General features: G+C 34.4%; 1 protein-coding gene across 2 annotated transcripts in view; it reads right to left on the minus strand.

Moving 5' to 3' along the window:
* LOC110097545 (DNA mismatch repair protein MLH1) overlaps positions 1 to 7,080 on the minus strand; it is a 72,016-nt gene extending 64,936 nt beyond the window's left edge. For both annotated transcript variants that reach the window (XM_020823979.2, XM_020823980.2), the window contains exons 1-4: positions 6,708 to 7,080; positions 699 to 871; positions 540 to 612; positions 290 to 424 (exon numbers count right to left, since the gene is read on the minus strand). In XM_020823979.2, coding sequence (XP_020679638.1) covers positions 290 to 424; positions 540 to 612; positions 699 to 871; positions 6,708 to 6,968 — 642 coding nt within the window. In that variant the 5' untranslated portion in view covers positions 6,969 to 7,080. The remainder of the gene's footprint in view (positions 1 to 289; positions 425 to 539; positions 613 to 698; positions 872 to 6,707) is intronic.
* Between the last annotated feature and the right edge of the window lie 4,187 nt (positions 7,081 to 11,267).

Consider the following 11,267-nt stretch of genomic DNA (forward strand, 5'->3'; position numbering starts at 1 on the left):
TTCTAATATATTTATATATCTAACACCTTGGTCTTTTTATTTAATTATATAATATTCAAATATCTAAATCATATCAAAAATATCATTAATATTAACTTATTTGAAGTAAAAGAACACATTTTGATCCATATTATTTGATGTGATATAACAATTAAAGTGTTATATAAGTAAATATAAAAATTTAGATGTTAGATATGTAAATAATAAATACATAGAAATTTATAGCATGCATGTAAATCACCCAATCTTTCACACATATATGCAAATTTAAGAATTGCTAATAATTCACCTTTCTGCAGGTAAAGCTGACATTAGTATGATAAATTGCAAACCTACTTATAAGGTCTACAATTTTAGGATAATCATCACTGGCATTCTGTAATGCTTTCCTACGAGCAAGCATATTGTAAAACAAATTTTCCACCTGGAAATCAATATGCGCAATTCATAAACCATAAATACATTAATGGTTGAGCAATGTGAAAGGGATAAATGATTTTAATCCATATGAGACTTTCTGGATGTTCTAATCTTATTACCATTATCTGAGTCCCTTTCACTGCAGCACATGGCTTGGGCTCATGCTCCATTACTCCATCTCTATAAGATACTCTATAGTAGAATAAGGAAATAAAAGAATAAGCACAAAGAAAATGAACAATAGATAGCACAGGGGCAATGACTACAGAAATGCATACCTATAACCATGTAGTTGGCCATCTGTTATAGTCATGACAGTAACATGACCAACATATGTCATGCTAGCTAATGCCTCACCTCTGAAACCCATTGATTTGATAGTTTGTAGGTCTTCAAATGAAGTAAGTTTTGATGTCGTATGCCTTTCGCATAATATAGGCAAGTCTTCATACTTTCAAAATGACAATTTCTACATTAGCTATCAATAGCAAGTTTATAAGGAAGTTATAAGAATAATATAACTGGAAGCATTACACCAGCCGAGTAAAATGTACAAATACATCTAAATTAGGATTAACTGCAAACAATCTCAATATGAACCTTTATATACAACCCAAAAAAGGCAAATCATGAGTTTAATGTTTCACTGAGTATTTGTTCTCAAGTCTACTTATCTTACATCCAAATACATAAATCATTTTTTTTCTTGACTGTAGCACAAGGCATCATATTAAACTAAAAAAATCAAATTTAACAATAGATAAAGTATTGTGGGCTTCCAAAGAATTATTCTATTTCATTTAGGATTGTTTGATTGGGTGTATCATGAGTGCAACGTATTCGAAATATGTGTTATAAATTTTTAGATGTTTGGCAGAGTGAGAAACAAATTCAAAGTAATATTTTGAGAGGGTCTAAAATACATCCCATAGTTGATTTTCTCTCCATTTTAAATTCGCACAAATCCGGCGATTTCATAACACAAGACCTTGGAAAAAACTTGACGAACCCGCACAACAACATAACCCTTGCAATCGACACGGTGATCTGGCTCCATAAAGCCATCGGCCCATCACCAATATCAACCTTGATCCTTATCATCATCAACCTCGAGCCCAGGAGAAGCAGAGGGTCGTCATCTTTAAACCCTCACCATTGCGGTCATAAAAACCCCTCATCCACATGATCATGCACAATGTTCATCATTCGCACTGTTGTCATTGTCAAGATCCCGCACAACGGATGTCGCCATAATTGTTCGTTCTTGCGCCCATCTCAAGGATTTGGCAAGTTTATTTTACTAACACTCAAACACAAAAAGAGATTGGCTAACTTTATTTTACACCAAATTAAACATTCTAAAAAAATCAAAATTCAATATATTCAATTTACATTGTTTTTAAATACCCAAGTATTTTGAAAACTAGCAAACTAATAGCCCCTTAAGAAAAGTGTTATTTCTTGACTGCCGGATAAAGCATCACATTAAAAAAAAAAACAAATTTAAAATTGATAAAGTATTGTGGGCATCAATGTGTGTGACCCAAAATGGCTTTAAAAGAATTTTTCTATTTCATTTAGGGTTGTTTGATGGGTGTATCAGGAGTGCAACGTATTTGAAATATGTGCTATAAATATTTAGATGTTTGGCAGAATGGGAAATAAATTCAAAGTAATTTTTGAGGGATTTAGAATAAATCTCATAGTTGATTTTCTCCCCATTTTGAATTCATCCAAATCAGGTGATTTCATAAAACACAACCTCGACATCATGGAAAAAACCTGGCGAACCCGCACAACAACATAACCATTGCAATCCGCAAGGTGATCTGGTTCCCTAAAGTCACCACCAAGATCAACCTTAATCCTTATCGTCCCCAACCTCGAGCCTGAGAGAAGCAGAGGGTCATCATCGTTGAATCCTCACCATTACGGTCATTGAAATCCTTCGTTGACATAATCATACACAATGTTCATCATTTGCACTGTTGCCATTGTCGAGATCCTAATCAATGCTTGTTGTCACAATTGGCCGTTCATGTGCCCATCTCAAGGATTTCGTAAGTTTACTTTACTACCACTCAAACACAAAAAAAGAGATTGACTAACTTTATTTTACAGTAAATCAAACATTCTACAAAATTCAATATATTTAATTTACATTGTTTTTAAATACCCTAGTACTCTGAAAACTAGCAAACAAACAACCTCTTTAAAAAGTGTTATTTCTTAATTGTAGTATAAAGCATCATATTAAACTAAAAAATCAAATTTAAAAATAGAAAGTATTGTGGGCATCACTATGTGTGGCCCAACTTGGTTTTAAAAGAATTTTTCTATTTCATTTAGGGTTGTTTGATTGGGTGTATCAGGAGTGCAACGCATTCGAAATATGAGTTGTAATTTTTTTGAAGTTTGGTAGAGTGAGAAACAAATTCAAAATATTTTTTCGAGGGGTTTCGAATACATCCCATAGTTGATTTTCTCTCTATTTTGAATATGCAAAATTCAGGCGATTTCATAATACACGACCTCAACCTTATGGGAAAAACCTAGCAAACCCAAAAAAAAAAGATGTAACACTTGCAATCCACACGATCATCTGGCTCCCTAAAGCCATCACCAATATCAACCATGATCCTTATCATCCCCAACCTCGAGCCCGGGTGAAGCAGAGGGTCATCTTCGTTGAACCCTCACCATTGCAGTCATAGAAATCCCTCGTCGACATGATCATGCACAATGCTCATCATTCATATTGTTGCAATTGCCAAGATCTCGCACAATGCTTGTCGTCGCATTTGCCCATTCTTGTGCCCATATCAAGGATTTGGCAAGTTTATTTTACTAGCACTCAAACACTAAAAAGAGGTTGGCCAACTTTATTTACAGAAAATCAAACATCCTAAACCTAAACAAATCCAAATTCAATATATTCAATTTACATTGTTTTTAAATACTCTTATATATTGAAAACTAGCAAAGAAGTAGCCCCTAAAGAAAAGTGATATTTCTTGATTGCACTATAAAGCATCATATTAAATGAAAAAAATCAAATTTAACAATAGATAAAGTATTAAGATTTTGTTTGTACATGGGAAAACTAATATTATGCAGGAAAAACATAGCTAGTGATATTAAGAATATTGCAAAATATGTGTTTAGAGTATCAAAAGGAAACGTTCATAATAGTAAAAATAGTTGGTGGTGGAATCAAAATGTGCAAAAAAAGATAAAAGATAAGAAGATTTGTTATAAAATTGATTTAGATGTAAAAATTCTGATAATTAAAAAATATATAAAAAAGTCCGTAAGAAGTCTAAGAAAGTAAGATGCGATGCAAAGATTTTAGCTTTTAATAATTTATAATATATTAGATACTAAGGAGAGCAAAAAGATATATGTATAAATTAGCCAAACAAAGAGATAAGGGCAGTATGGATTTAGTTCAAGTGAAGTTTATTAAAAATGAAGATAAAAAAGTGTTTTTATTATAAGAGGATATTCAAAAAAGGTGGATGAGATATTTTTCTAAACTTTTCAATGAAGATTATGAGAATGTGATTGACTTTAATGACCTTAGCACCCTAAATAAAAATAAATTTTTTTATTTTTATCAGTGTAGTTGTAAAATTGAAGTTAGAGAGGCTTTAAAGAAAATAAAGAGTGGAAAAACTATTGGACCTGATGATTTTTTAATAGAGGTATGGAAATGCTTAGGAGATAAATGAATTTCTAAGCTTACTAAACTTTTTAATATTAATTTGAAGAGTAAAAAATGCTAGATTAGTGAAGAATGAGTGTGTTGATTCATATTTTTAAGAATAAAGATGATGCACAAGATTGTGCGAATTATAGAGAAATTAAGTTATTGTGTCATACTCTAAAACTTTGGGAGAGATTTATGGAGCATAGGTTGCGGTGTGATACTAATGTTTCTCAAAATCAATTTGGATTCATACCTGGTACGTCTACAGTGGAACCTATAAATTTATTGAGAGATTTGATGGAAAAGTATAGAAAGAATAAGGAGGATCTACATATGATATTTATTGATTTAGAGAAATCATATGATAAAGTTCCAAGAGAAGTGCTATGGAGAATTCTAGAAAAGAAAGTGGTTAATAATGCTTATATTCAAGTCACGAAGGATATTATGCAAGAGTTGTTACTTGTATTCAAACACAAGGTGGTTTGACCAAGTATTTTCCTATTTTTTGTTGGATTACATCAAGAATCAGCCTTAAGCCCATAACGTTTTGCTATAGTCATGGATGTTCTCACTAGACATTTGCAAGGGGTTGTAACTCTGGTATATGTTTTTTGCTGATGATATTCTTCTTGTTGATAAGACAAGAGACGGAGTTGAAGGTAAACTTGAATTATGGAGGTCAACCTTAGAGCCTAAAGGTTTTCGTTTGAGTAGATCTAAAATTGAATATATGGAGAGTAATTTAGTAGTAATAGATCTAGCGGGGGAATTGTAAATTTGAGCGATCAAGTCATTAATAAGAGTATGCATTTTAGATATTATGAGTCCATTGTTTAGAATGATGGTGAAATAGATGTGGATATTATTAGCAAAATTCAAGTTGGATGGTTGAAGTGGAGTAATACATCGGGCTTGTTGTGTGATAGAAATGTCCCACTCAAACTTAAGGGAAATTATATAAGATGGTGGTGATACCCCCCACGTAGTGGGATAAAGGCTTGATGTTGTTGTTGTTGTTGTTGGTGGTGATACCTGAAATGCTTTATGGTGCAGAGTGTTGACCATTAAAAGAGAAGCATAATATTAAGTTAAGTGTTACAGAGATGAGGATGCTTAGTTGTATGAGTGGCTTTACTCTTAGAGACAGGATACGAAATGAGCATATACGTGAAAAGATTATAGTAGCATTAGTGGAAGATAAGATTAGAGCGAGTCGCCTGAGATGATTTGGTCACATAAAATGGCGACCTCCTGATAACCCGGTTAGGAAAGTAGATGTATTTGATTTGACTTATGTTAAGAAAGGTAGAGGTAGACCTAAAAAGAATTGGTTAGAGAATATTATAAATGACCTTTCTTTATTAGATTTAAATGAGAATTTGACTCTTAAGCCTTAACAGGACATAATGGAGAAAAAGAATTCATGTAGCTGACCCCACATAGTAGGATAAAGCTTGATGTTGTTGCTGTTATTGTTGCAAGAATATATAAAGTATTGTGGGCATCATTGTGTGTGGCCCATAATGGCTTCAAAAGAATTTTTCTATTTCATTTAGGCTTATTTGATTGGGTGTATTAAGAGTGTAACATTTTCGAAACGTGTTACAAATTTTTAGATGGTTGACAGAGTGAGAAACAAATTCAAAGTAATCTTTTGGGGGGGTTTAAAATACATCCCATAGTTGATTTTTTCTCAATTTGAATTCGCACAAATCAGACGATTTCATAATAAAAGACCTTAACCTCATGGAAAAAACCTAGCGAACCCACACAACATTGTAACACTTGCAATCCACACAATGATCTGGCTCCCTAAAGCCATCACCAAAATCAACATTGATCCTTATCGTCCCCAACCTCGAGGCCGTGAGAAACAGAGGGTCATCATCGTTGAACCCTCACCATTGTGGTCATCGAAATCCCTCGTCGACATGATCATACACAATTCTCATGTTTTGCACTATTGCCATTGCGGCCGCACAATGTTTGTTGTCGCAATTGCTCGTTCCTGACTTCTTGTGCCCATCTCAAGGATTTGGCAAGTTTATCTTACTACCACTCAAACACAAAAAAGAGATTGGCTAACTTTATTTTACAGCAAATCAAACATACCAAAAAATTCAAAATTCAATATATTCACATTGTTTTTAAATACCCCTGTATTTTGAAAACTAGCAAACAAACAGCCCCTTATGAAAAGTGCTATTTCTTCTCGTTAACATAGCAAGAAGAACAGGAAAGAATAACTTATTTAGTTCATAAGCAGAAAGTTCAGAAAGTTGGAAAAGTTTCTGCAAAACTTAACTCGATGTTACAAACAGCATTATCTTTACTAAAGCTGTAAAAAGATGTAAACCCCGCCGTATCATATTTGTACTACAAACGCGCAGGCTTATAACAGCTTTTTTTCCAAATTGAAGTCTTAATGGAACCGCCATTTCCTTGGGATTCTAGTCCAAAAACGACAATGAAATAGAGAAATCTCGAAAGGAAATGCAATGTAGAATGCTAAAAAAAGCTATATATAGGACACACAAGACCCTAGAGAGAGGAAGAAAAATCGCAAGGGCAATACCCGAATACCATGGCCATTGTCAGAGACCTGGATAAGTTTGAGGCCACCATCTTTAACAACGACGGATATAGAGGTGGCGCCGGCGTCGAGGCTATTCTCCACCAGTTCCTTCACCACCGAAGACGGCCGCTGCACCACCTCACCCGCAGCGATTCGGTTCGTGACCGATTCTTCCAGCCGCCGAATAGTCGGTGGTTCCCGCCACTGCACCTCCGGCTCCGCTGTAGGTGGCGACGGCACCTCAAGCTTCTCTATCTGCATTAAGGGGTTACACTCTACACAAGGAGGGCTGGGACGATATTGATCTATCAAGTTGTGAAATGCAGAATATGGAGGGAGAAAAACTGTCCGAATCGATAAAGGCTCTGACTTGGACCCAACTGGAAAGGAGCCCAAGCCCAACACGACTACTTAATATTATTATTTATGATATGTGGTGTTAAGCATTGATGACTAAAATGAAAAAGTGTACATAGAAGAGTGATCTAATATATGTTATAAATTTAAAATCTAGTACTACTTCAATTTAACTTTAATTTGATTCGAAGTTATGCATTTGTTACATTATTGTGTCAATTGCAACTCCTATATGATCATATGGAGTTGTATTGAATAAAAGTTTTTTTTTTTTTTTCAAGGCAATCATACAATCACTTCTATTAGCTACAAGTGAACATATTTAAATGTAAATGATAAGCACAACATTCCATTATTAGCTTATACTACATTGTAATTCCATGTGATTTACATTCAAGGCTCCCTGTCGAATACACCACCTCATTGATTATGTGTTCATCGATGTGGACTCCGCTTGATTGTCTCATGCTCTTCTTATATGTTATATAAAATAAGGAATCATACTATTTATAATTGGTTGTTAGGGTTAGAAAACCAAGAGCAATACTCCAAGCCTTCTTAATAGTCTACATATTATATTTCTCCTTACAACTGGTTCGATCATTAAAGAGAGCTTGCATGTTGGTATACTTATTTGAGATAAAGTCCATCCATATCAAGCATATACATTTTTATGGGGGCTATGGGCTTACATGCCAAAGATAAAAACTTAATAGTTATATATGTAATACCCAAAACATTCAAAATAATGTAAGCATAAATTTTCTCAAAATGTTTATTTAGTTTCATTAAATTCTATTTTTAATTTCATACATTTTGATATATAGGAGTTTCAAAGTATAATAATTTATATATTTGATTACTAAAATTAAACCCTAAGGATTTAATTAACAGAATAATTAATTAAAAGTTAATCAAAGTACCGTAGCATATAAATATTTATTTACATGCAAGATTTTGTTTTCCACTAATATGTGCATGCAAGGGGTTGATCTCTGGATAGCTGAAATCAACGGTTGTGAACAACTAACAGCCTAACAGGTGTTAGTGGATTTAGGTATAGATAAATTTAATTTATTGTGGAGGTTAGTGGAGGTTAGTGCATTAAATAATTAGTATATTAAGCATTAGCCTTAAGCATTTGCATCCCATTTTCATTCTCCCTACCCGACAGGTAAAAAAAATACATTTTTTTGTGCTGAAGTTAGCCGTGAGAAGCTGGGAGATAAATTTGGGGTTATTGCTATTGGCAGATGTAGAGGAGAATTCAACATGTATTAAGGTAAACTATAGAGAATATTAAGGTTGTTGTAGGTTGGATTTGTTGAATATAATGAAAACAATTAGGAAATGAATGTATTTTTATCGAATTCAAGTATATGAATCGAATTAGACGCTATATAGTTGTTGTAGTGGGCTGTAATAGAGTTAGATCTGCTGTAGTAGTTGTTAATCAGTGAGAAAAAGAGAGGGAAAATGCCAGAAAATAGTGAGGCAAGAAAACAGTAAAGATAAAGACTGTAATTTTGCTAAAATCTGTAAGAAACATGCTGCTTTTTATTGCGTCCTCCCACCTGACGCATCTTTACGTTCGGTAAGCCTTGATAACGCGACACCTGGCAACAACTTTACCCTATTGACCCGACGTTAGCCCATACGCTTTAACCCCGTGGTAATGTATATGAAATGGGCGGGAAATAAAAGAAATACGCGGCTTTTACCTCTGTTATAAAAACCTTTCTTGTATTAAACCTAAAATGTTCTACAGTCTTTACGGTTCCCGTAATTTTCAAATACCTTAAGTCGTAAAGTTTTTAAGGAGATGGAAGGATCGAATGAAGGTTCCGGTTTTGAAGACTTCATATTCTGCGAGGAAACTCAAACTTTAAGCTATGACGAAGCATTTTCTGATTTGATATTAGTAAGTTTTTATCTGTAACGTTTGTTTTTCTTCTACTTTTTACACACGTATTGGACTTGCGGGTGGAGAAACAAGCAGCAATAAAACCTTCTCATCATCAGTTATATCTTTCAATTCTATAATTATCTGCAAAAGGTCATACATTGCATCTCATTAATCCATAAAACAAATACAATATCAAAACGCAATTCAATAAAATTATATAGTGACCGTACCTCATCATCTTGAAGTTGAGTAAACATACTAATTACTTCTTTCTCACTGTAAATAAAGTTACCATCCCATCGAGTAAATCGAGGCCGGGATCGATCATCCTTTACAGCATGAATTGTTGTATGTTCAAGAAACCAAATCTGTAAAATTAAAGACAATATAATTTCGTTATAGGTTTTGTACACTAATTAAACATTTATTGAAAAAGCAAAGAATACTCACAATTAAAATCATTACAAAACCATTTACATAACCAAGGCCAAATCCTTTGGCTTGTTTGGAAGCAACAACGTTGAATTCTTTAACTAGGAAACTCCTAATTGATTCAGGCCAGTTGTACTGATTAAATGTATCAAGATTGTTAAGAAGTTCCAAGATGGCTAATGGTATGCGGAAGTTAGCCATTGGATAAAATATGTTCGATAGCAGGTAAAGGACGAAGCAATTCACGAGATCATCCATTGGAGTGCTACTATCCATCCTCTCAATGTCGCGGCGAATGTCATTTGTTGTTTTGCCACTGGATCTGCCACTGCCACTGTCAAAAATAATACCCCTATTTGGCATGCCAATCAGTAATGCAACTTCCTCAGATGTAAATTTTAGACTTTGTCCTTTAATAATAAAACTTTCAGTCTTCATGTCCCACTTCGATAATAGCATATGTATAAGTGGAACATTTTGAGGCATAAGAGGTAGGCGGAGGAACTGGCTGATTTGCAACTGACGCAGTCTATCAACCAAAGGATCTCCAAACCTTTTAACAAGCCCATTACAAACTTCTCTAAAACTCGAAGTCCGGCATCGGAAATGAATCTTTGGAGTATATCCCTGCTTAAAATCAATCGTTAGCAATGCTAATAACTAATAACGCCCAATACTGACTCCTAGGTATTGCTCGGTATTGCTCGGTATTGTTCGGTACAGTTCGGTATCGAGTTGCACCGGCCTGTTACGTGCCAATAGTGATCTCATACAAGCAATTATAGGCAATTACCGAGCAATACCGAATATTATTGCTTCTCGGTATTTCTCGGTATTGCTCGGTAACGAGCAATACCTAGCAATACCGACTAATTTTTATGCTCGTTGCGCATAGGTACCGAGCAGTACCGATCAATGCTAAACTCATTCTGTTCTTTCATGGCGGTACCGCTAGGTAAACCCTAACCCTAAATACCACATAAGAAGATTACTGCTACCAATGCTAGGTATTTTGCCGACCATTGCTTGCAAATACCTAGCACTACCGACTTTAAGAATGCTCGGTAAAGCTCGGTATCAAGCTCAACCGATAACTTAACCAATCTTTAACTACAATAATACCGCAGCAGTATTGCTCGGTAACTTGCAAGTTTATTCGTGTTTACAGAAGATGAAACTAACCTGAGGCATCGTAAATGCGGAGCTAGCAAGTTCACTGAAATTGAAGAAGAAGCGCCGGTTGGAGAAGATGAAGGCACAGTAAAGTTTGTCTCGCCAGTTTTTCTCGGTTCCGCAGTATAATTTTCGGGTCCGTTGTTCGTGCCGTCTCATTTTTAAATTTCGCACGTGCCATAAACCCACTCTTCGCCGGGTCGGTTAACGGGTATTGTTGTTGCCAGGTGTCGCGTTATCAAGGATTACCGAACGTAAAGATGCGTCAGGTGGGAGGATGCGTCAGGTTTACTGGAATTCAGGTTTTTTGCAAGGATGATGTTATTTTATTTATATCAATTGTTGAATCAAGTAGCGAAGAAGAGAGGAAGAGGAAAGTAGAGGTGAGAAAATTGTGAATGAGGAAAAATTTAGTAGAGGTAAAGACTTCTATATATTTGAGTGTATCATAACTTGTTCTTTTATTTAAAGGTAAGAATTTATATATAAATTTTCTTATTCTTTAGGTTAGAAGGAAAAGAAGACAAGGTATTATAGGAGAACAAATTCCTAGCAATGTGAGATATCCAAATGATACATAGGAAATAGTAAAATTTTATATATTTATAAATTCATGTTTGTTATGTTATAATAACATTTCTTCAAGTTTATTCTGATTTATTATTGATTCATTAAGTAGTAATGATTACATT

The sequence above is a fragment of the Dendrobium catenatum genome, unplaced genomic scaffold (assembly GCF_001605985.2).
Source record: "Dendrobium catenatum unplaced genomic scaffold, ASM160598v2 fragScaff_scaffold_390, whole genome shotgun sequence".
In the NCBI taxonomy this organism is placed as follows: domain Eukaryota; kingdom Viridiplantae; phylum Streptophyta; class Magnoliopsida; order Asparagales; family Orchidaceae; genus Dendrobium; species Dendrobium catenatum.